Source organism: Erpetoichthys calabaricus, chromosome 9 (genome assembly GCF_900747795.2).
Source record: "Erpetoichthys calabaricus chromosome 9, fErpCal1.3, whole genome shotgun sequence".
NCBI classification, from domain to species: domain Eukaryota; kingdom Metazoa; phylum Chordata; class Cladistia; order Polypteriformes; family Polypteridae; genus Erpetoichthys; species Erpetoichthys calabaricus.
In genome coordinates this window covers 176215018-176241534 of record NC_041402.2, presented here as the reverse complement: position 1 = coordinate 176241534, position 26517 = coordinate 176215018, and the positions used below count along the sequence as shown (strand labels likewise).

At 38.7% G+C, this 26517-nt stretch overlaps 1 protein-coding gene across 8 annotated transcripts in view; it reads right to left on the bottom strand.

Annotated features, from left to right (window-relative positions):
• The window catches only part of LOC114656842 (rho guanine nucleotide exchange factor 12-like), a 162480-nt gene that overhangs the window by 11934 nt on the left and 124029 nt on the right, over positions 1-26517 (bottom strand). For 4 of the 8 annotated variants that reach the window (XM_028808420.2, XM_028808423.2, XM_051932409.1 and 1 more), the window contains 24 exons: positions 23639-23737; positions 22205-22254; positions 22018-22075; positions 21542-21738; positions 21387-21464; positions 20733-20852; positions 19774-19890; positions 17419-17553; positions 15519-15614; positions 15109-15219; positions 14858-14956; positions 13942-13984; positions 13587-13692; positions 12249-12386; positions 12126-12158; positions 11933-12044; positions 11597-11705; positions 10903-11118; positions 10405-10555; positions 3936-3971; positions 3615-3772; positions 1030-1176; positions 452-537; positions 2-127 (listed from right to left, as the gene is read on the bottom strand). In XM_028808420.2, coding sequence (XP_028664253.1) covers positions 2-127; positions 452-537; positions 1030-1176; positions 3615-3772; positions 3936-3971; positions 10405-10555; positions 10903-11118; positions 11597-11705; positions 11933-12044; positions 12126-12158; positions 12249-12386; positions 13587-13692; positions 13942-13984; positions 14858-14956; positions 15109-15219; positions 15519-15614; positions 17419-17553; positions 19774-19890; positions 20733-20852; positions 21387-21464; positions 21542-21738; positions 22018-22075; positions 22205-22254; positions 23639-23737 — 2621 coding nt within the window. Of the gene's footprint in view, position 1; positions 128-451; positions 538-1029; positions 1177-3614; positions 3773-3935; positions 3972-10404; positions 10556-10902; positions 11119-11596; positions 11706-11932; positions 12045-12125; positions 12159-12248; positions 12387-13586; positions 13693-13941; positions 13985-14857; positions 14957-15108; positions 15220-15518; positions 15615-17418; positions 17554-19773; positions 19891-20732; positions 20853-21386; positions 21465-21541; positions 21739-22017; positions 22076-22204; positions 22255-23638; positions 23738-24272; positions 24309-26517 lie in introns of those variants that run through there. The other 4 variants (XM_028808422.2, XM_028808424.2, XM_051932408.1 and 1 more) reach the window with 4 other exon arrangements.

The window sequence follows — 26517 nt, the reverse complement described above, 5'->3', positions numbered from 1 at the left end:
CCTGCATGAAGGTTAGGAATCTTGAATCCTTCTTTTGCCGTGTCTTAATAAGCTCTAATGCAAATGGCTGATTGCTACAAAATGTGCTGACAGCTGTCCTGATCTTTTCCTCCTCAGAACCGCTAAACTGGGAACATGAATGTAAGCAGAAAATTAGTCTTTATTAATAAAGGAAGACTGCTAGAATCATTCAACAGATTATGATTCTAATGTAAGCAGCTGGGACCCATACGTAGATGGACTTCATTCATTTAGGATCTTAAAGAAACTATGCTATGGCCCTGCATATATTGTGAAGAGCATTATAAAGACAGACCCAGGCAATCCCCTCTCTGTCTCATAACTCCTGCAGCAGTGGCACATTTTAATCAGACATGCTCCGATAAACCTCTCTCTTTTTAAGCCCATCTACTTTGTAGACTGCTTTGTACTTTAGACCCATATGTCTTACCCAGGACAGCAGATCATCTCCAATCTGGTCAATTACAGATGTTTCATGCTTCTTCCGAATTGCAGCCATTTGTTCCAGTATGGAAGCTGCAGAAAGAAGTGGCAAAGAAAATAAAATGTTAAGTGGGTCTTTATAAATCCATAGATAACATTTTGATACCACTGTCAGGCATCAACATCCTCCTCTAAATATCCCAGGTATCATTTCTGGCATTCACTGTGGCTTTTGCAAAGAGAACTGCGTTTCTCTACATGTCAGTGCAGTGCTAGCTTGGACTCAAAAAGATCTGGTGCAGATGCTAAGATACTTGGCTTAACAGCAAAACCCTGCTATCAGCTTAAGTGTATTTTAAAAGCTTTGTAGGCTCCTAAGGTTTGAAGGCCCAGGAACATTCTGTCACAGCCCTTTCCCAAATGCTATCCATCAATATATTTATGAAAATGCCAAACTAAGCAAAGAATAAAATCTGAGTGAACTGACACCAAAACCTACACAACAATTTTGCATTCAGTTCTGACTACACTATTAGGGCTAGCAGATCACCTCAAACAGGCAACATGCGCACAATGTATTCTCACCATGGAGCTGAAGAATTTCATCAAGGTTGGAGAAGATGTGTTTGAGGGCAGCTGGAGGCAGGATGGCCTCTCGACTCAGCTTCTGATAGAAGACCTGGTCCAGCACTCGCAGCATTCTGATGTGGGCACGTTCAGTGTAGAACAGTTCTAAGGATTGGGAGAGAAAAGACTAGTGGTGAGAAAACCCAGAAACGGTTGTGAGGTGTCAGATTCTGCAGCAGTGTTTGAGCAGAGCTCAATGGTTAATTATCTGCAGGGCCTGAAAAAAAATCAAAATGTAAGGATAGGCTGTTAGGAATAATGAGATAAACACTAAGCAATGACGACAGCCAAGGTAGGCCATGTGTTTACTGCCTAAAGACTAATCTCTAAATCTCTTGAAAGTTAAAATCTGGAAAAAGATCACATAACCCCCTCATATGCTAGAGTTAGTCTGTCTATAGAGACGTGGTGTGCAGAGAAAAGATGAGCTTACAGTAAATGTCACAGGTCATATAGCCACAGCTGATTACAAGAATCTTCACACGGACTAAATCTGCGATCTTTAAACTCCAGTAACATCTCCAAACCAGACTTGGTATTACATTACACAGGAGCAGTGGGCTGCAGCCTAAACACATATACTGTGTATTTTTAATAACCTCCTGAAACACAAGTATTTTATCATTTGTGCATTATGAAGCTCATCAGCGGTGTCGGATGTCAGTGTGTGTACGACTTTTGAAACTTTTGGATTGTCTGATGGACCAAAATCATTTTTAACATCCCATGCATGATCAAGTTTTCACATTACATTGAAAAATATAGTATGAACATGTATACATTTTCTTAAATGTATGATTGAGAAAATAAAAAAAAAAAAGCCTAGGACTATTGAAATTATTAAAAAAAAAAAAAAAACGTTTTAAAACATTAAGAGCTTTGAAAGAAAATTGTCCATAAGCAATACGAAAAGAAACTAAAATATAATAAAACGCTTCATAAGACCCATAAATGGACTGCATTATAAACAATTCTGTTTCAGATTAAAAACCAAGTCTGACACTTTGTTGCAAACTACATTTGGAAAATGAAGTATCTGAATGTGGCATTGGAGGAGAACACACAGAAATTAGGGAAGTGGGGTGGCACACTCTTAGAGAATTACAATTTTATAATGCATTTATTAATGACAGAAATTAGGACAAGTCACTTTGTACACTGACCTATTTTACTCGTCTTCTGAATTTATATTTTTAGCACAAAACAAGGGATACTTGGCTAGTAATATGGATGTGTGCAAGTTCAGCAATCAACATAACTCTGATGGCTCGCTTCACCATTTAAGTTAAGATGGGTTGACTCATTTACAATAAAGCGTGCCATCTGAGAAAAAAAGTGCAGAAAGATGTTGCACTTCCCCCAATTATCTGCATGAGCTACCAGTAATTACTGCTTGACTAATTGGAAAAGGAAATGTATACATGAATAAAAAGTCTGGTTGTTTGCTGAAAATAAATTCTCTCCTTCCCACTTTGTAAGCTATATAATCTTTAGCCCTCGTCACCTCTCTCTTCACTTTATGCCTTATCTCTCTGAAATCCTGTCTACTTTCTTCATCTCTCTGACTACCCCTTTTCTTTGCCAACCTCTTCCTCTATATACTCTCCTGTACTTCCACATTCGACCATCAGATTTGTTTGTCTTCCTTCATCTGTCCGGATGTCACACCAAGCACCCTTCTAGCTATCTGTCTATCTCTCTCATGCACATTGTTACTCACATTACCAGAATTTGGTCGTTCTACATCTAACCAGGGTTAATGGGAGTATTGTATGTTCTTCTATGTTAGGATTGGGGTAGGGGATATTGGCTATACCATAGCCGTTAGGGTTAGGGTTACAACTAGGGTTATACTGGCTGCATTACACAATTATAATAAGTCAAAACAGACTGGATAACAAATGAAAGGCACTGGTTGTGCAAGACATACACTTCACTTTGCAAAGAGACATGCAATGCCAAACTGGGACCAAAAAAAAAAGTCATATAAGAAAATTGTAAGAAGTATTCAGGTTCTGATTATCAGTCGGCACTGGGAGTTAAAAAGGTACAACTGATTTGAAGTGCAAGCAAACAGCCAAAATTTTGGCTATTTTACTATATATATGACATTAAGTTACTTCCACGGTAAGACGGGAAAACGTCTGTCATCATCTTCACCCAACTATCAAACAATGATAACAAACACTAAGTTAACTGTGCTAATTAAAAATATTACTTTTTAAAGCTCTACATTAAAAAAAAAAAGAGCCAACCACAAGGTTAGTTAAAAACACAAACATTCACACTGGTTTATAATATGCTAAAAAGAACTAAGCCTATTATGCACCGATTCATATATACACTTTACGTAAGATACATGAGATTTCTAAGAACTACAATACATTAATAAAGTATCTATCTATCTATCTATCTATCTATCTATCTATCTATCTATCTATCTATCTATCTATCTATCTATCTATCTATCTATCTATCTATCTATCTATGTCACACAGATAAAGGTCTGACTTTTTATGGCTACCATACCAGAAGCTACTTACCATTAATGACTTCCTGTCTCTTGATCTCATGTGGAGTCAGGCCTGCCAAAATGTCCCGGCTCACCAGTTGCTGCCAGTTAGGTGGGTCCTGCTCTTGGTCAAAATCGTTGTACTGGTCATCTTCACTTTGACCTTCACTATAGCTCTGAGACTCTGTCCTGTGGGGGGGCGACAGCTTTAGAAGACGTACATACTTCTGAATGCCAAACTGCCTCTTGACAGACAGACAGATGGCAACACAAAATTGATCAGGAAATAAATATTGTGCAAAAAGAGTCAACACCAATAAAAAGTCATGAGCAATAAGACCAAGGACCTTACCTTCTGACTGCCTTAGGAGTTCCTTGATCATAGATTCTGCAACAAAAGAAAACTTGAGATCAAGACAAGATATGCATAATGGGTATGTTCTGTCAGCCACCCTAAGATTTCAGGAACTGGTTGTGTATCAGGATTAAAACTTTTGATACAGTAGTATACTTGACAGTACTGTCGGGTATAAAGAGTTCAGTGAATTTCTGATTTACATGTAAAACTGATATGCAAAACATTCGGATTCAACGGGTTGGAAAATGGATGGACGGATGTTACTCTCCAGTGCCATGATAAAGAAGAATGTGTTAAAGCTGAGAAATTCATTGTAGTTGATAGACAACACATACATCTGTGTTGTACCCTTTCCTCCATTTTCTAAGCTCCCATTACCTGAAACCTTTTTTTAAACATCTGACTCTATTCACATCTGGTAATATATTTACATGATCTTGCTATGACTGTAGATAAAAAGCAGGTTAAGCCTGCTACAGACGTGACATCAGTAAACCTGAGGGCATAATACACAAGAAAGTCCCCATTAACAGATCTGCGTTACTGTGGTATGATATTCAATAATGGCTGGCTTCTAGACAGTTGAGAATGGGATTTTTTTTCCTGCAAGTCAATAATATTCAAATATTTTGCTTTTGCACTTTGATAGGGTACATTCACAGACTGCCAGATATGAAGAATGTGCCCTCATATTCAGCATTTAAAGCTAAGCTAAACAGCTACTATTTTCTGGATTAATCTACAGCTAGACAGCTGTTGCTGAGAAGATTAATGATGCTTCATATACCTAATTTATCTTTACCAGTATGGCTATTACTTGCACTGAGTTTAATCATTTTGTTTATTTATCGTTTTGACCCCCTGGCTGGCAAACAAACATTTAGAACAGCTCCACAGCAAATACAAAATGTCAACAGGTGTGATAGTTGTTTCACACATGACGACTGTCCCAGTACTGAACATTTGCTTGTCTGTGATTGTTAGGCTTATGGAGGTGGTTACTTGTGTGAGGCCAATCTTATTATACAAAGCATCGCAGGCCCACAGGATTTTGCCCCATGCTGGTGCTTGTTCTCTTATTCATTGCCTCAAATACAATTTTAAGCAGTTACTAAAATATTTTCTTGAAGTATTCTTGAGGCATCTATACAGATTCAAAGATGATAGGCATGATGTTTTTAAATGTTTTGCAAGGATATACATAGAAACACTGTGACATAAACAACAAAAAAATAAAAAATTGATAAAAAAATAATTCACTGGAAAACCCCTTCAGTGATATTAAAGATTGGCATTTGCAGTTTAAGGAATGTTCAGCATTACATTTATGTGAAAACCATTAGGCACTTCACTTAAATAGAACCAGAGGAATTCCCAGGTTAACAATCCTGGAAATTTAATGGGATCTGCTCATTTACACTTAACAGAATACTCTGGTAATTAATTCAAAAACTGTCAGCCTTAGCTACAGCAAGTGGGAATGGAAGCATGAAATGCTTGCAGCCACCATAGTCACTCTTTGATAAAAGAAAACAGATGACTGAGTACACAGGTTGATGCTCTGTGTTTATATTTTTGCTAATATTCAGACAAATACATCTATTTTTGGACTATGTATGCTAACTACAGAGATGCATTCAAGACAAACAAATTTACAGGTGGTAAACTGAGAAATAGAAGTTGGCCAAATATGATGCTTAAATAATCAAAAAATATATACTACTGTATCTCTTTCCACTTCCCCCAAAACTTTCTGAAGGTCCCCAAGAATGGCTCTCCACAGTTTTGGCTTCACTGCTGATTCACCGCCATTTGAGGGCACTGCTGCCTTTGCTAGTGGAAGATGCTGGAAGCAGCTGTCAAGCAGAATGTTGCACATATATATCCTGTGATAACTAGTAATGTTCCAATCAAAAGAACAGAGACGGTTATCAGACAGATGTTTGATCTTCAAAAATGGCTGGCAATAAGCTGATTAGAGGTTGGTATTCTTTCTAATTTTATTAGACAAATAACCCAAATGTGCCACATTCTACTGCACCCAATGTTCGTAATTGGTGGCTTTCACCATCTTAAATGGTGAAGCATTGCAGTAATGGGCTTGCAATCTGCATTACTTTATCCTTATGATGTTCAAAGTTGTGTCTTGTTGAGACAGATTTTTGTGCTGCTGTACTCTTTTTAAACTAAAATTTTAGGTTAACAATTAATGAACTGTTGGGAGATGAGCACCACTGCACACATGAAATCATACATGCAAACAAAGCATCTATACGCTCTACAGTAACATGAAATGGTCACATTTGCTAAAATACATATATGCGAAGTTGATGGGACATTTGCATTGCAGCCAATACCATATGCCAAACAGGATTAACTGCTGCACATATCCAGCTTTCTGGATCATCATAATAATCATAAAACCTGAAGGAGGTTGAATTTTCTTAATGCTTTGGTGCTGATTAATGTTAGAAGAAAGGTGGGATTTCACATGTACAACACTGTACATGTGTGCCCCCACTACTGGTAAGCTTTCAGGTTTATAGTCTGGTGTTGTGTCTTTTGCTCAACCATGTGAACCCCACAAACCCCAAGTTACCCCACAGGGGCAAAGAGTGGCAGCTGAGATATAAGACGTCTACCAAATGCCTTGAAGCAACCTGCAGATTTTTCTCCATTTCACTTTCCTTTCAGATGACATGCACTCTGTTACGTCATTATTCATCGCTATTCCAGTTTTTCCTACGATGTTTTACACTACTCTATAGGAGATTTGTTCTAACAAGCAGCACTGAAGTAATTTACAACATGTTATCCATTTGTTTGCTTACAGTCATCCCTTAATTTTATGAGACAAGCACTCTCTCATCATTAGCTATGTCAGAAGTTTTTCTCCCCTTCTTATCTGAATTTCTGATATTTGTTTGACGGGGACGGGGTTGTTGTATTTCTATATTTCTTCAGCATCTGTAAAAGCCAACTCTGCTCTTGGGCATTAATTAAGTTCTATCTATCTATTTAGCTATACAGTATATTCCACATTAATCTATTAAGTAGGACTCATTTGCACAGTACACAATATACTACCCAGGAGTGTTACATTCTACATGAGTGTAAAAAGTTTGCTTTGTAAATTAATAGTGTAAAAATGCAAGATTCAAACCAATGTAACTGGGCATGAAGGTCCCCTGAAACAATGGCGGAGGTGGTCAGTTGTGGTCATTTTACATTGCCATTTGATAAGGAAAAAGTTAACTGCCAATCACAGCTGGAGGTAAATTTTTAAAAAGTGAATACCCAAGGTTTGTATTAGACAAACCAGGCTTAAATAATGAAACGGCATGTAAACAAAAAGTGAATGTAACTGAAATCAACAAGGCATCTGGCACTAACTTTTTGCAAAAGGTCCTTGTCTTGTGCCCAAAACTGGTAAAATCTGCTCCCAGAGCCCAGTAAGCACAAAATGACGAAAGCAGGCAAGGAAACAAATGGAGTTGAAACTGTCACTTACAGTTTGTTACTTCAGGATTACAGTGTTCCAACATTTTAATCTCTGCATAAAATGATGCATTATGGTGTAGCTTTACTCATTTAAATCACCCACGTGATACTTGAAGACAATGCAATACTTTAAGAATCAGTGTGTTTGGAATCAGCCAGTAAAAATCACAATAGAATCCCCTGCAGTGGGCTTACTTGTTTTCTCCTGTTTGGGATGGATTGCATTGTTCCAGAATCTGCCCAATTTCAAATAACTATCCTTGCAAAATAAAACTCCTAGGCTTCTCTGTGAATAAACTTCTCATCGAGAAACATTTATTTTCCAATTTCTTACAACTATTCCACTCAGTTTAACATCTGTGCGTCTTTAGTTTGCAAGGTCTTCATGACTTTTTTTTTATTCTTTACCTACCAATTTTGTAACTTTGTTCTTAAATAAGATGGCAATTCCTAGCAATTATATGAGGTAATGCCCTGGAAAATGGCGTAGTCAACTCTCCTGAGGTACTCACCTTTGGCTTTGTTCATGCAAGCCCCCCAGCATAGCAAGTGATCAGTAAATTCCTAAGGTGGCATTCATGTGTTGAGGGGATTAATGAACGTTCAGAGCTGGTATGGCCAACAAACAAATCATGAATATATTAATCCCCACATAGCTCTAAGTTTCTGATATACTCTGTAAAATATGAACATGCATTTTGACTCTTTTTGACCGATATGATTTATTTACGGTGATCAGTTTAGCACTCTAAGATATCAAATTGTTAAAATCACTACATGAAACTTAGCTGAGTTACCCAACATTGCGTGTAATATCAACATTAAACAAACCATGCTTTTTTATTTAATGTCTCCATAAAGAATTCACATTTTTCCAAGGAGTTCTGCTAGTACACATTTATAATTCAATTTCTTCCATAATTTTTATGACATCTGGAGCAAAAATTACTTTTTTGCTTTGGGTCAAAAAGCAGGTTAATGAACCAACAAGTTTTGATGTAAATCCCAATGTGTAAACAACTGATTTTTTTTTTGTTTTTTTTATGATTTTTGGCACTGCAAAAGATTGGAGGGAAATCAAATTATATAAATATGCACAGGGAGTAAGTTTCAAAATATTAACAAAAATATGCATAAATATCACCATATCCAATGCTGAATGTGAAAATATTCAAGGAACATTCCACACACACTCACACTCACATTGACAACTGCGGTTTCCTCTCAGACCCCTACCTATTCATCACGTCATAAAAAGTAATTAGTGAAAATGATGTTTATCTGTGGATTAAGTAATGAGAAAAAATGTTTAGAGGGCCAGTGAAGCAGGCAGGTAGGTAGGCAGATGTGATGGAGCAGGAGCATGAAATACTCCTTAAAGGCATTAGCGCCACCATCTATATAATGTCAAACTAAAGGCTGCCTTGAGGAGATTTTTTGTGCCCCCACTACTGGTAAGCAATGAAGTGTGGCTGAGTTAGTTTGTTTTATTGTGAACATTCTCAAAACTATATTTTTTTATACTGAAATTCTTCTGTTTTATATATTGTGAATTTTGTTTAATGTGAATGTAATCATTGTATCTGTTGTATATAGTTCTTATTTGTCTGTTGTAGCAGGGGGGGGCTTTAAATAATGTAACACCCATAGGACGCACCTGTGACGTACAGCAGGCTCCTGGCAAAAGCTGGAGGACGCTTTTGCAGGAGACAGAGAGCGCCTGACATTACATGTGCTGACTGTGCCCTTTACTGCTTGTCTTGTAGAAAAAAGTGGATGACGCTTTTGTAGAATAAACGGCAGAATTTGGGTATTGCTGTGTCTGTCTTCTTCCAAATCACCAGCAGCCATTCTAAAGCCGCTACAGAAGCACAACAATGGATTGGAGCCACATATGCGCAAAGTAGTTTGTGATCTTCCTCTTCACAAAAACTCATTAGCATTGGACTACTGTACTTAAACAACTGCTATGGTGGTGAAGACAGGATAATTATATAGAGTGCTTGTGGGAAGGCGCTATATTTAAACAAGTCACTTTATATTGGAACACTTATGTAGTGCCAGGGCCTGTTAAAGTCCATTGCGGCACTTCCGGTGTGATTTTGGGCTATACAAAAATAAACTGTATTGTATTGTATTGTAACGGCAGCCACAAAGACAATGTATCCTGAGGTAAGACATGCCTGGCTGCTTTTATCTGAATGGTGTACACTTAAGGAGATGCATCTGATAAAATAACTGCTTACGCTGTTAACCATTTCATCACATAGCAGGAAGGGTAAGTTGACTACACTACATTGGACAAAGTCATCTACTCTGTAACAAAGAATGTAGGGCTATTATTAGTGGTCTATAAAAAAGAAACCCAAATAATAAAACAAAAGAAAAGCCTATGCTCAGTGTTAAGCCTGAAACACCTTTGGAATGTGCTAATTATTTGCAGCTTTTGTGTTCTGACCCGATATTGACCGACGGCTTGTGATTGTTTGTCTATTTAGAACTCTTAGCTACTTAATATTCTGAAAAATACTCAGCATAAAATATGTTAATGCTGAGGTAGGGGTCCTGTAAGTTGTCAAGGAATAGAAGTTATTTGCTGTTCAGTTTGAAGCAATGTCATAAATGGAAATAGCTTTTATGTAGAGCTAATGCAAATAATTGTTAATTAATTATCCACATTAAAACCACAAATACCATTCCAAAAACACCTTGCAGTACACTGAAAACAGCCAAATAACAGAACGGCGTATGGCTCAATGGAATGGCTAACTCTGACTTCCAACCTGCTTTGAATTCCCCCATATTTAAAGTGGGTAGACACAGTATATGTTCTGTACACTGCTATAGACACAGAACTGTACTTTTATACCCAGTAATGTTATAAACTTTGTACTGCATTGAGATTGACTACCACTGTGATTCTGACTGAACAAAAAAAGTAGTAAAAGCCTTCTCTACTCACCGATCAATGTCCCTCTCATCTTCCTGCAGGTTGTCCAGAGGAGAATTAGGAAACTCAAATATATTATTGGGTGTGCGAGGTGCTGAATCAGTTATATCCACAGAAAAAATCAAGTCACTCTGCTTTGTGACAGCAGACAGGGGAGGTACAGCTAAAACAAGACAAAGTTAGCACTGTGAATCGACGGGAGACACTTTGACACGTAACAATTATAACCTCATTTAACAAAAAGCACAGTGTGGCAGGTATCAGGTGGGCTCTCTCTAGGAGATTTTAAAGTCAGTTGGCACTGCAGGTTTCTCATGAACAGTGGGACATTTTAAGTCTTGAAATATATCTGCCATAAACTGGTATTTTCTAATTTTTTTTTTTGCATCAATGAAGCAGTGGGTCAGAGTGTGAGTCACCACTGTCTGTATTGATCAGTATTCTATTCCAACAAGCCCTCTTAACCCTGAAATCCAGAAAAAAAGAAATTAAAAAGAAGAGTAAGCTTACCAAGATCACCATCATGGCTGGTGGAGTCTAAGGGGCCAGCAGAAGTATATGGTGTGGGAGACGTTGTCACAGAGGGGGTGAGTGTTGCCTCAGAGCTGTCGCTTGACAGACTTGGTCGGATCCGGTTGGTGTCCGAGTGGTCAGAAGAGATGTTGATGACTTGCTGAGAGACCTGCTTCACTGGCCGCTGCTTGTGGGTCTCCATGGCGCGAGTTACTGAAACAGAGGGTAATGCTGGTCAGAATGTGGGCAGCCTAAGCTCCTAGTTCAATACTCTTGACACCTCAGTCAATTCATCAAATTGGCCAATGCTAGCAGCTAGAGAAACACAGCCTATGCAGCTGACATTGACACCAATCATATTATCCCGGCAGTTGGGAGGGACAAATGATTCACTTAACCCATGGAAGACTGGTATGCATATAATGAAAAGTGCATGGAAAGCACAATGAGAAGATTTCAAGAAAAAGGAAAATTAAAACTGCACACATTGCCACATACGTATGTGTGAGCATGGACTGGCTGAGAAACATGTCCACTAACTGATGTGATAGGACCCAAACATCCACAACAGCATGTGTGTCAGAAATACTGCATCTACCAGTTTTCATGGATAGAAAGTAGCACATCTGTGTGCTATAAAACCCACCATTTCAGCCACATCCCTTCCACTAAAATGTTCAGAATGACTTACTTGCATTAGGGTCATGACGACTAGACCGGCGAGGCTGCGGTAAAATGCTCTGAAACCTCTTTTTCATCTTCTTCTCATCACCTTCTTTTTCAATCTTGATGCTCTTCTGCTGGGAAGATGGCAAAAGAATAGAATTTGAAGCCAAAAAGAAAAAAAAAATAGAAACTTGGCAGAACATACAAAACGTGAGATGCAAAAATAATTATGTGATGGTGATTTTGGCAGCTTTTGACTGCTTTATGCAGGTCCTGCTCCACTCCACTTACCCAGCTGGTCACAGGGGCCAACAAAATTCAGCCTGATATTATGGAACAAGACGTACGACAACATGGTTACCTTAATCGGTGGGAAGCCTATTCGTCCACGTTTCTGCTCCAGGCTGCGGGGCTCCTTCATTTTAACTCCCAAGTGCTTCATATATGTGAATATAACAAAATGAATGGCAGTGCTGTAGAAAAAAAAGCAAAACAGTGAGGATTCAAGGCGCATAGCACTCTGCCGTAAGAAGCACAGTAGAAATTGCTGTTACCATTTTTCCTCTTCTGCTGGTTGGGAAGTCAACCTGTGAATTAAAAAAGAAAAGAAAGTAATTATTCTTTATGAGTTAATGCATCGCTGAACCTCAGAAAAAAAAAACCCCACAGACACTTACAGAACTTTCTCTATTTTCGCAAGTATCTGCTCTGCACAGGAACGTTCCTTGTCTGGTGTTGCCCGATCCCGTATCCTTTCAGAGTCAAGCTTGGTTAGTTCACTCTCAGCTAGCGTCAGCCCCATATTGCGCTTCTGCCTGTAACAGATAGGGGAAATAGTTCAGTCTATTACCTGTCACTTACCCTGCAAGCAAGGCTGCTATTTACCTGTCAACTGTTCCACAGGCCAGCAACCCTGCTGGGTACTGACACCCACTCAAACCTTCAGATTAGCCTTCTATTCCCTCTTAACACATTCAACGAGCCAGGTAGCATCTTCTCCAAAAGCCAGCCTAATGTCCACTTATTACAAATACACTGACCACTGTCTACAACTGATTTCACACTTTAGCATTCAGACCATTGGTCAATCACTTCCTCCAGTCAGGTCGTTGCTGTCATGTCAAATCACTCCCTCACCCATCAACATGTTTGTTTGCTGTCCTTTCAGTCTGAGAAATTGATTTTATTTAACCTCTCTCCAACTCTGATTTGCAAATACAGGCAGACCACTAGGTCAACTAAGAGCTGCTGTTTTGACTATTACTCGCAATGCAGTCAAAACCAATTTTAAGTCAGAATTAACAAAAAAAAAAAAGATATACCAATAAATAGTTCCTAAAAAACTTTAGTATAGCTGTCTGCGTTCTATATGAAGTCAGCAAAGGCTTGGATGCTGGTAATGAATACCAAAGAATGCATGTGCATTAATAAAGCCCCATTACTTCAAATGCTGTAGATCCTGTCAGGGTATTAAATGTAAGTGCCTCATGTTACTTGTCAGATGTGTACATAGCACGAGAAGTTCACACGTATGGATCAGCCAGCTTGTTTGTCTTTATGGTTAGAAATCAATTTTAATTAACAGAGTAGGCAGAGTTCTGAGTACAAACGGTGTAGGATGCAACAGAAAATTTCTCTTAACTCATTTTAATATTTTTAAGAGAAAGAAGTTATTTTTTTCTCAAAGTCTTATTCACTTCTAGGAGATGTTCAAGAATAGACATGTAGCAGGTGCATCTTAAGCAGGCAGGCTTCCACTATCCAAGGAAAAAACAGATCACTGAACAATATTTGCACTACTTCATATTTCCCAGAGTTTTGTCTTTCCTTGCTGCCCTACACTATTCAGGGGCTTGCCTGAAACAAAACATGGAAAGGGACTGCACAACCTTGCCCACAGTTCTGACAACAGAGAAGTCTGAAAAGGCAATTCAGGAGCAAACCATAGCAGCCTGATTAACTGGATAACAGGAACTTGAAAAACAATAAGCCCAAAATGCAAAAGCACAACTAACCTAAAATCCTCCAGGTTCTTCTGGACATCAGCCAACAGTGTGTCCTGCATCACTTGGATGTATTGCCGGTGTACGTCCTCAGGGATTAGCTCTGGCCGTTTCTTTTCTGTGAATGCAGTAAAGGACAAGAGGAGGTCACAAACGTGACTTTGTATACTCTATCTCATAACTCAGGGAGATCCCTCTATTCCCTCCTTCTTACATTCAAAACACAGGATAAGAGAAAATGAAGCTGAGTGGGGTTAGGTAAGTTAGAATAAAAAAAGAAGAAATGTGTGGGAGGAAAGAATGCAGTCACATGCCTCTCAACAGATCAGGACTAGTATATGATGGTGACCAGGACATACTAACTTACCAAGGTCAGCAGAGATGGATTCTGGGACATTCACCTTTAAGTTCTGAGAAGCAAGCAGAAAGAACAATTAGAAACCACTGCTATGCCTAAACCATCAAACCATGATCATCATAGACATCAATAATCAGGCAGCGACGCTCAAAAAATGTATTTCGACAAAGTATTTCTCACCTCCTAAAACATATACCACTAGCGACTCGCACGCACAAAAAAATGTAGTGGGGACAAATAGCTTGCTGTAAGTTCTTGTATTTTCTTAACAGAACTCACCCAGGCCTCTTCTCTGTACTTTCACAAACAGCTTTGAGGTATTGTATATACAAAGCGCCTTACATGCTAACTCACTTCTGCTTTTTCTTATTGTGGCTGAATACTTCATTTGAGGGACTTGTGTTAATTTGTACTCAACTGCAATTAATGACTTAGTCTCCCACACAAGGCAAGCACCTGAGCCATATGGGAGCTCAGTGAATACACATATGCACACTGTTCCAAAATGCACCAGTGGAAAGTGGGTGTGCTTGTGAAGAACAAATATGTCCAGAGTCTCCATCCCATGCAAACTGCTTACATTATTAGTTTAGGGGCAGAACTAAAGGACAGTTCTCACACACAGAAGACACTACCCCGAGAATAGACATCAAAAAAGTAACACCCAAACCTAACTTCCACACATGAAAGAGATGGACAATTCCACAAAAAGGCTTAAATTAATAAGTGACAGAAAATCAGCAGTCTGAAACACCAACAGGGCAAGAGAAGTCAAGCTCGGTTCTCTCCTAACCTCACTGGTATTTAAAACAAAGAAAAACAAAAACTTCAAGGAAAGCCTTACAAATTCTCCTATCATTTCAAGCCAGTCACTACAATTGTAACATAAATAGCAACCAAAGCCAGAAAACACAGATGGACTCACTGCGGCTCTGCCCAGGAAGATTGAATTGAACTCCATGAAGACACGCCGGGTCTCTTTGGAATTGGTTTGCTTGTACAGATCGGCATAGAGGTAGCAGAGCTACAAGGAAAGAGTAGCACTCGGTGAGCACACGTTATAGGTAGTTACAGACACTAATAGGTGCTACATAAGAAACTCTTTCAGGGCTCAGCAGCCCATCAGGGACTGTCCATCGGAAGAAACAGGGAATGTTTAGACAAAGTGAAACGTACCAGTGGTGCCGGGTCAAATTGGGATATTACGTGATGGAGGAAGGCAGCTAGGTGTGCAGGTCGAGTCTTGAGTAGCTCAATACTCTGGAAACAGCTGCACTGACCATTAATCTGAGACAAGAGAGACAAAATAGAGTAGAAATGTATTAGAGGATTTACTAAACCTTCATCATCACATAACTTTAAGAAGTCAACAAAACTTCCACTGCCTCCAGTAACATACAGATGACAGTTAGCAAAATGAACTAGAACCTAAGGAAGAGGTTCCCGAGTTTGAAAGTGTTTAGCTAGGTACTGGTGCATTAATAAAAAGTTTGTTATGTTCACCAGTCCTATGGTTAAAAAGTGACTACAGTGTTTGGATGAACTGGGTGCCCTCTGCTTTCAGAATCTAATTCATTAAGACCTACCTGTTCTTGCTCAGCGTCAAAGTCATCATCTTCTACCCCAATTATCTGTGATGCCAAGCGTGACGGACTGCTAACATGAGATTGGGAATGCGCATCCTAAGGGACATGAAAACAAAGAACAACTTGTTAGCATACAAGCATGCTGACTGAGCTAGCCACACTTCATGTTGTCTCCTATGCCATAGGATGAAACACTGGGATAAGGAGCTTTTTCTCTAATTCAGCACAAAGATATATGCTTTGTGGCTTGAAACTGAAGCGCTAGATGGTAAAACAGAAAAATTCAGAAAAATGCAGACTTTTACTACCACCAATGACTCCCTGTGTCACCTAAATTGAGTCCATTATTGTGTTCACACTATACAAAGACTGAAAAAATGCACTGTATGAGAGAGATCAAAATGTTTTGCGCCTATCCTATTAAGAGAAACACCAGCAAGTTAAATTTTCAGCATAATCATGCGAGTACTGATATACTTAAATTGTTTTGTCTTGTTTGTGCCCCAACATTCTGTAACTGACCTGACACCTTTATCATTGGTTTAGCACATCCCACAGTAGTAGGCCATAATATGTGGGAACTGATGATAATCACTTGAGGCCAGGACTCTAAAGTAGAGCGGATGCCATCTGTTTGAATCCACAGTTTTGCACAGTTACGTGGGTCTTTTGACGTATGCAATCAGTACGGACCACCCCTTCAACATCATAGAAGACTGTGCACATGAGCTTGGATTTCTTTGGCACTGGACAGTTCTTTCCATTGTTCCAATTGCTGTGTGGGTCAGTGTGATGTACCCAAGTTTCATACAAAGTTATCAAATAAGCTTTACATTTCTCCAAAACAAACTCATTTGCTCAAGGTTCTTCACGGTACGCTGCACACGGAAATGCTTCATTTCAGTAGTCAATATTTTGGACACCGACCTTGTCCATGCTTAACTGTTCAACTGACCCATAATTAATCCCTAATGTGTCTGCTATCTTGAATACCATCATACTCATTTTCTATTATGATTCACTCCACTGTGCCTTTTTCTGTCACTGTTGGTGAAGGCAAGCCAGACCTTGGGTCAACCTTAAAAGACATCATGCTATGACAGAATTCTGCAACACATCTCTTATCTGTGAAGACGACTGGTCCTGGGACACACTGACTAGGCAAAAATAAATTTTCAAGGGTGCATTGCTCAGTAGTGTTACAAATTCCACAACAGTACAATACTTGATTTTGCTGATTACTGTACCCATGAGGACTTGTTTATAAAATAAGACTCAAAAACTATAAGCTACAAATACTAAAAACCTCAAACTCACATTTTAGTACGCATGAGCATATCATGGGACACTGCAACCACAGAATACCCTGTCCTAGTCAGGATGAAAACATTTAGACCACCACTTGTAACACACCCCAAGAAATTTTGTTCTAAAGACAGATTCTATAAAATTTACCTTGTTTCATAAGCCTTTAAATTATTTATTTTAGATGAAAGCCCTTTGTTTTATGTCTATTTAATCAGTTGGAGTTTATGTTATAAAATGTAGACATATTTTTAAAATTATGATTTCGGCTTCTGTGGCACTTCACTACTTTATTTGACAGCTGTAAGTTTAAATAGAAATAAGACTCATCCGAATTTAGAAAGAGCAAAAATGAAAAGATAAGCTATATGGCATAAGTGACCAAGAAAGCCAAAGGTTACAGATGTGTTACATGCACCATTGATACACTGCACAAATCTGAGTCAGTCATAAAATGCAGGTACTCACAATGTAGAAACTGTTATACCAATGTCTCTTTGATTAATATATTTCTTTGGATAAACACTAAACAAACACGTTATAATGAAATCACTAGAAGTATGTGGTCAGGTTTTTCTCCACTATCTAGACTCACCAGGTCAAGTGCATCATCAGTCTCTGTTGTATCAAAAAAGTTCACCCCCTCCTTGAATACTGCCTTAGGACTCTGAAAAGGAGCCTCTCTTTGGTCGAGGTTTTCCGAGAGTGCATACAGATTGTATGAGGTTACCTGTGCAGATCAATTCACAAAAAAATTAGACAGGAGAAAATTAATCTGAGCATATTGGTTGGCTCTTTCTTTGCCACTTTTCAGTTTCATAACATGGCAATAAGCTAATAGGGAGCACAGCAGACAATATGCATGTGGAGGCAAATGCAGATAAACTGCCAAACACTTTATAAGCACAGAGACATGAGAGAATGCTTAGGATTCTTGTTTTGTATTGTGAAGTGCAAAGTGGAGAACATCGTATATTACACAATTAAAAGCCATATTTATGTACAATGTAAGAGGAAGACATATAGTTTATTCTTATTGTAATTTTTAAAAATACTTAATTACAATCTGTCTCTCTTGAGTCTCATATAATGAACAATTTCATGCATTAAAGGGGAATTGTCAAGTTTTTATGTCTTTCAATAGCAAAAAAGTACTCTTTTCTCATAGGTGCTTTGGGAAAAATCAAAGTGTGAAACAATGTAGGCATTTTTGTATAACTCACAAGAGAAGCGAGGACTGTTGACAACACTGGTCTAGTACTGAACTGGTGGAAGAATTCACAATGATTCTTGGGATTTTTAATTCTTCAACCAGATTAGTACTAAACCAGTGAAGTCACCAGCCTGTCATTTCTGGCCATTTAAATGAAAACAATTGAATTGTTTCACACAGCCTAACCCCACCCCACCCCACCCCGAAAGAGTACTTTTTACTATTAAAAGATAGAAAGATTTGTCTGTGGGCGGCATGGTGGCACAGTGAGTAGCGCTGCTGCCTCGCAGTTGGGAGACCTGAGGACCTGGGTTTGCTTCCCGGGTCCTCCCTGCGTGGAGTTTGCATGTTCTCCCCGTGTCCGATTTCCTCCCACAGTACAAAGACATGCAGGTTAGGTGGATTGGCGATTCTAAATTGGCCCTAGTGTGTGCTTGGTGTGTGGGTCCTGCGGTAGGTTGGCACCCTGCCCGGGATTGGTTCCTGTCTTGTGCCCTGTGTTGGCTGGGATTGGCTCCAGCAGACCCCCCGTGACCCTGTGTTTGGATTCAGCGGGTTGGAAAATGGATGGATGGATGGATGGAAGATTTGTCTGTGCCCCTTTCAAGTCTCACTAATGAAACTAAGCAAACAAGTCTGTATACTTCTTTTGGTATATGTCATCTGTGCAGTGGTCCATTCCTAGCATGACGTTTTTGCTCTTTAGCCCATTACCTGTGACCTTTGCAACGATGTACAGTAAATTTGCCTTGCCAGGGAAAATGAGTGCTTTGTGTACTACTCAAAAGCAAAGTCTTCTTGGAGTTTTTAGCTTATGTCATAGACAACCAATTCATTTCAAGTTGCTTGCCAGTTTGGCCTCACATCTCACACTAATACACAGAAATGACCCGTGGCCACAAATATGTAGTTGTGACCAATATGGTCATTTACTGACAATGCCCTTGTCCCTAAGCACAAAGTCAATATCTCATCAATTTAGCACTTTAAAGATCATGCTGTCACATAAGGTCTGACAGAATGTGCCCAGCAATAAAAATAACACATTTTATTTATAGAGCACCCTTCCTACGATGAAAGTACTTAAGAACATTCTCAGTATCACTGGTATCTCACCTTTTGTTCATGATGATATACTTACAGGTAACAACCTCAGAGTAGCTCAGCTAAGATCTTAATGAACTTAGTGAAGATGAACTCAGTACAAGAAATCTCTAATTAAGTATGTCTCACTATTCTAGCCACCAAAAATATTTTATTTTTGTACTAAAATATTGTATATTTAAACTGAAATTTTTCCTGATTTTAGAAAATTTGTATGCTGTTTGTATATAATGCTTAGGTAACTATCATATTTTAACAATAAACTAATTACCTCTGATCTGAATTTTAAATATAATCTTTGAAGGTCCAAGCCAGAAGCATGTCCTTTTATATCCACTAGGGAGCAGCATTTACCAGCTCACCACACCAGCAATCATGACATCAACTAAGCCACAGACAGTTTCCTAAATGAAACAGCACTCGAGTTAAACAGCCGGATGTCATCATGAGGACTACTTAAGATGAATGCAGCAGCTCATTACGAACTAATTAAAGTGTATCTACACTGTTTAGAGGCTGGCATTTCCTCATGGAGAAAGGAGGAAAGCAATGTTACATTAGTGTCCTGTACCAAAATTTTTCTGGTGTTAAAGAAAAGCTTATCTGAAAGGAATAGCTACATAGGGCACTTACATCACCCAGTCCACTGTTGTCCATGTGAGGGGACAAAGTCTGGTCCACATCTGTGCTTTCCTCTACTTCACTGATCTGCAGAGATTCAGAGGGCAGGCGTAAGCCTTGAATGCTGTCCTGAAATGAATGGAAAAAGGGATAAAACAAGTTAATTAACCTAAATGAAAAATGTTTATTATCTTGCAAATAGCATAAAATGAAGCTTTGACCACTGTAAAATGAGGATGAATATAAATTTCAGACTTTGAAATGAGTTACCATGGAAGGCTGTGTGTGCCTCATTCTAAGCTTTTGGCACAAAATAAAACCAATTTAATGAAAGGTTATGTTCAACAATTAGAGTCTAAATTTTTACCCTGACAGTGACACTATAGTTCCTAAACGTTCCTCCATTTTTAAGCAGAGAGGTGGCAGTCAACAGACTATTTTGCCCCACGCCGATTACAGTAAGGTGTTTTTCAATACCTTTACTTTTACTTCAATTAGGAAAAAGCTATTACTACTACAACAATCCCCCTGCACCGACCCAGTCTCCACCACTACTACTATGGTAATTTACACTGAAATATGTTAAGAACTGCCTCTATAAACAGTCTTTTTGGCCAAGTGCTAAGGTTGCCAAAGAGGCTTACGTCTTTTATTATGTGACACACTTAACTCTCCAGTCCGAGTTACCATACTTCTATGGTAGTGTACCGCTGATATTAACCTTCCTTCATCTGATAGTAGCACTTGCATTACCTTTCCCTTTCTACTAATAGCTGCCTCTCTTGTTCTCTGAAATTTTATTTGCTCCACCCCACTTTTCTGTCAAATTCTCAAGCTTCTTTTAGTCTTTACACATGACTCTTAACTACTAACATCCCACCCCCCACCAAACACCAAAGTATCTAAAACAGTGGTTCCTCATGTGAAAAACCCCATACATTCCACTACTGTCCAGTCCTTTCACAACGTACCTGTGGTATGCCAGTAACCTTTATCAGCTGCTTCTGCAGTTCTGGAATGTGCTTCTTAGCTTCTTGGATCTCCTTCATTAGCTTCGGGTTGGGGTTTCGACTGTACGCCTCCTTCATTGCCTGTGGAAGCAGCAAAAGAGAGAAGGAAATTCAGAATGAAACCAAAACAAAGCAATATTTCTGAGACCAGCTGGTTCTGGCAATTGTTCTACTTCTCTAGGAGGTGGAGCTGGGGTTACTAAATTTAGATGTCCACAATGGAAAGCCAGACAGGCAACAAGATGACAAGTGAACCCCAATGAACTGAATTTGCTAAATGCCTGCAAAAACAGAGATAGTGAGGTTTCCCCTTTCAAAGAAGTAAGAATGACGTGATGCTGCTGGGGAAGTGGTCTACTGCAGAGATGAGAAGCAAGCTTAATTTAGGTAATTTGTCACTTAAAATCAGAATGCAGAGCTAAACGGACACCTTTTCAAATGAGACCTACTGGCAGAAACGACTACAAAGATGAAGAATGCTGCATAAAATGTGTGACTTAAGAAGAAATGTGTACAAACAGACAACCACCAAAAGAATAAGTTGGTAAAGGAATAACCTGCACCCAATAAACTGGATAGGAAAATAAGTCAATCAGTTCAAACCTCAGAACATACCTGGAGGTCCTGCACCTCTTTTGAAAGCATCTTTTGCAGGATGTCCACTTTCTGGTTATAAACAATGTTGTATTCCTCCTGAAAAATAAAAAGGGTCAGTAAAGGTACACCAACAGGAATTATCCCTTCATAGTGTTGCCCAGACGGACACTTACACATACTAGCACTGGGGCAGTGATGAGGTCAGAGGTACCAGAGGTGCTAGACATTCGGTCACTGGCAGTTGTACCAGGCGAGTGGGGTGAGGTCACATTATGTCCAAGTGCCCCCGGGTCTCCCTCAGATTCAGATAACGGGATCTGGGGTAAACCTGGTGGCCGTCCCAAAACTGTCAGTGCCACATAGGAGCCCGCTAAATACGGAAAGAAACAAAAAGCTGCTGTAAAATATTAAATGTGCAAAAACCATGATTAAACAACATGGATACCTCCTTAAATATGAGCTATTACAGCACAGCAATAAACCTCAATGCAGGAGGCAAAATACATCTTGTGCTTTGAGGAAACCAAAACGATACATTCTCAAGTGACAGTTATTGAGGGTGGTGAACCTTCAATGTACCCAATTCTACGCATCACTCATGCACTTTTCTTAATGGTGCTCTGGTTAATTCACTTCTCTAAGTACTTACATTTGATCAGCTTCACCACCTCCACATGGTTTGAATGTGTCACTAAGGTACCATTGACCTGGAAAAAAAGAAAGTGGACATAGGGCAAGTAATGAGTATTTACATGTTACTGGAAATAGATATGTCATCCCTTGACTCACATGACAACTTTTTTTTTTTTTTTTTTGGTTTTTGGTAAAAGACCAACCTTGATAATTCGATCACCAGTTTGTACCCCAGCCCGCATTGCTGCTCCATCTGCAGAAAAAAAAGGCAAATAATTCCTCATCATCCATTAAAGTATAAAGGCATGCCCATGAAGTATAAGGTTAAAGCCAAAATGAGTAATTCACTAATACTAATGCACCCACCCCCCAAAATAAACTAATGATATCAAAACATCCCCAATAACTCGTGCCTCTGGAACCTTCACAAAAGTGACAGGGAAGCAAAAGAACAGGAATTTGGTGAAATTTCATGTAACACTAAGAGAGTCAGAATCACTGGCATAATAGCACACTGGGGCCAGGAACAGTGTAACTCATGCTGGTCCCACTTGGAAATACATGGAGAACAATACACACTGTGCCACGGACATTCTATATCCCTAACTATCTTGCAAATTGTTGGTCACTTGGAAAGCAGGGCCATTTCTACAGATTCCAAATAATTAAAATAGTGCAGTGTTTAAGTACAACTGCCAATTTCATTTAGCACTTCATAAATTGTGTGTACAAGTAGGAGAAAGTTGGATATACTCAAACAGCTGGAAAAACATATGAGAAAGATAAGCCCCATTCATACTGGAAATGACTAAGACATTTTGGTTTTCTTTTTATTTGATTTTAGTGTGATTTATTTGAAGGGGAGGAGGTTAACAACAATGTATAACTAGCATTGGTCACAAACTAATTTTTCAAAATTCCAGGCTGAAGAACTCAATAATGAGTACATAGCGATCAAGACCAAATACAATCTCCAAGACTGCACTTAGAAAAACATAGGCTGCAGTTCCCAAAGGACATATTTATGAACTGTACCAATAAAAATACTGTAAAAAAATAATCAAATAATCAATAAAAAATATTGTAATAGTTTTGGAGTGACACTTTAAAATTGCTAGATAAGGATAACATAGGATGACAAGCCACGGCTCTGAGGCTAAGGATCTGTGCTGATATCCAGAAGGTTGCCGGTTCGAATCCCTGTCACTGCCAAAAGAGATCCTACTCTGCTGGGCCCTTGAGCAAGACCCTTAACCTGTAATTGCTCCAGGGGCGCTGTACAATGGCTGACCCAGCACTCTGACCCTAAGGGGTATGTGAAAACTAACAAATTCCAAATACAAGAAATTGTATAAGGCGAAATAAAGAAAAAAAATCCAGATACAGAGGAAAAAAAACCGTAGTATTATGTATGAGAAATGGCAGGTGTACACAACATTCACAAAACACCAGGTTGGTCTCTAAATGATGTACTGGTGGTAAAATGAAAATACTACAAAGTGGTTATGTTTCTTTTTACCTCACAGATGACTAATTACAAGTAACTTTTAACATCAGGGCCAATTTTAGTTACCAGCACTATGAGGCAATACCTTAAAGTTAGGTTCAAGAAGAAATACTGGTGGCGAGAGCCTTACCTTCTTTGACAGATTGCACAAAGACGGGATTGTCACCGCTAACTGTCAGCCCAAAGCCATTCTCATCCCGCTGGATAATTACACAGCGCTGAACCAGACCTGTCAACAGAACAAAAGTGGTAAAACAAAAAAACAAAACTAAAAACAAACTATAAACAAAGTCCAGCCCCCAACTCCCTCTAACTTAGCTTGGTTTATTGAGAGTGCTACAGGCAGTTAGATGTCTAATGATAAAGATAACCCAGGGAAACACCCTTGATTAAATAAAAGACCCCTCAAAGACAAACTTGTTACTTTGAGGTTCAGTAGAGAAGATCCCGTTTGACACAGACTCTGGGAGATCCCATAGCCTCCCAAACCCACCACCTTTGCAACCCAGCACCCGGCTGACCCTGAAATAGCAGGACCGGCACCAGGGACTGTCATGCACTGGTCACATACATTTTTCCCAGCATGCAGAGCTGCATGAACTTGACAAGACAACGGTGGGAGTTCCTGGGAAATGCCCATGCTTGGATCCAGGAGGCTCCATCGTCTGGGATTGTCACATGCTTCTATGGCACACCTTGCAGTCTAATGCAGCTGTGCATAAAGAGAGGGGACCAAAACCCAAGAGCATATTCCTCAGAATTACCTTTTCTGTGTCTCAGTTTGGGGCGCAAAATAGTTCCTGAAACAAGATGTTTATTTGTAATTGTGGTTCAAAACGAATGGGGTACTGTAAGTGGCTGGGCAATGGTTCAGTTAAAAAGAACTGCCAGTGAGGACCATACACATACCAGCCACAAAAGGCACAGCAATGGATGGTATGCAACGTTCAATGGCAATGGAAAAAGATTAAAAAATTAAGTTTTAAAAAATAAAAAGAATTAAGCTTAATCTCAACAAAGGCTTTAAAATGAAAAGCAGCATACTGAGAGATTCAGTATGTAAAATGTCACAAAACAAATTTATTTCAAAACGTTATTAATAACTTGTTATACTCCTTGTCAGTGTTAACATTCAGGGGCAGCAGCTTTTCTAATCAGGCAAAAGACCAAAATAAGACTGGCCAAAGAGAGTCCTCCAAGCACCTGGCCCATAAAGCTTTTCACATTAAGCACCATTGTCCTCAATATACACAATCCTTGACATTTCCTGAAAATTAATTATCGTTACTTTGTTTGAATTTACATTTGATAAAACAGAATGGTGAATAACAACGGCTAGTTTGCTGAAGATGGCACAGGTATGGAAATATAGATCCACAGAATTAACACAGTTAGACGGCCTAATATAAGCAAATTGGGCCAGAAAGGCAGACAGGCTATGAAAATGGACAAGCAACTTCTGACTTCTCTACCCTGTCTCTTAGTGTCAATGGAACTACAGCGAGAAATTCCAGATAGGCTCAACTACATCTTCATAGATTTAAAATGTCAAATCCTTCTCCAATAATTAAAGAGCATGGATTTTATTGTTTCCTAACCAATTCAAGTAACAGCCTTTCTGCACATCATACAATGTTCCCCATTGTTCAGGTGTTGTGTCTGAGTAACTATGATGCAGTGGGAGGTATTCTCATTTAAAAGTTATTATGTTTCAATACTTATTACCTACATTTTCTTACATAGACAGCTTACAGTACATTTATTATAACCTTGTGGCTGCAATTTTACATTTGATAACAAATTTGACAAAGTAACGGCAGTCCATGGTTGTGATAGGCAAACACTAGAGCACATGTTTCCTAGCTAGACTTGGCTGTTCAGCTGACACAGCCTTTGAGGTTTTCACTTCTCACACAGGGCAAAAGCAGCTAAAAGTTTTTTTTTCTATTAAAATGAAATTAAAAATAATCCAAAATTAAGATAAGCGCCTCTCAAGGAAATACAATATGTAAATCTTTTAAAAGACAGTATGCGCCTCTTTAGACTATTTTAGCTTTACTGTGCCCAAAAGGCTTTGAAGAATGACCTGGCTCTTGTAAGTTTGGCGATATTGCAGCATTGCAACTGCAGCGAGAGAAAATATTCCAATATTACTAAGACCTTTATACAATTAAAAGGACAGAAGCAGACTGAAAGCATCACAGAATCCATAAAACTATGATTATATAATTATATATATATACGGATATAATTGACTATTATATACTATAAATCATTAACTAAACAATTCTTTGGTCTAGCTAACAAAGTAGGTTATGCTTGAAAGTAGTTATCTTTTATATTAAAACTACATTTAAATTAACTGTAATTTTTGAGCCTTCAATCAGAGATGAAGACTCTCCTTATTTTTTGATGATTAGAGCAGATTAAAAGCTTGATTGGTGCAAAGGCTTGTGGTTTAAAAAAAATAATAATAATCTGTCATAACGTTTGCTTGTTTTCTACAATTATTGAATCATATCTAACAGGATAAATAGTGCTGGACCTTTGGCAATTCATCAGTAGCTTCAATAGTTTATCATTGTTTGACAAATTTGCCATTTGAAAATTAGAGGTACATGCAAAACGTAACTAAATAGCACTACCCCAGAGTTAGTAAGGATACAATGAAAACATCTAATAACAAGAACACTACAATAGAACAGAAAACAATGAGAGTACTTGAATATGGGCATTGCTCTTTTATTGTCTATCAATCTGTTGAACATTGTTTTTCGACTATCCTGCTTTTACTAAAAATTACAGTGTCATGTTACGTGTTGTTATGGCAGGAATGACAAAGAAGGTGATGCCTTCACATCATACCTCAGCTGAATACAGCTTTGCAATAAACTTGTGAACAAGCCAATACAATATGACATAACTGTCATCTATAATAAAAACGAGTCAAAGACCTTCTTAAGATGGTTAATTTACATACCATATCCACCACTATTTATCTAGTTCTGT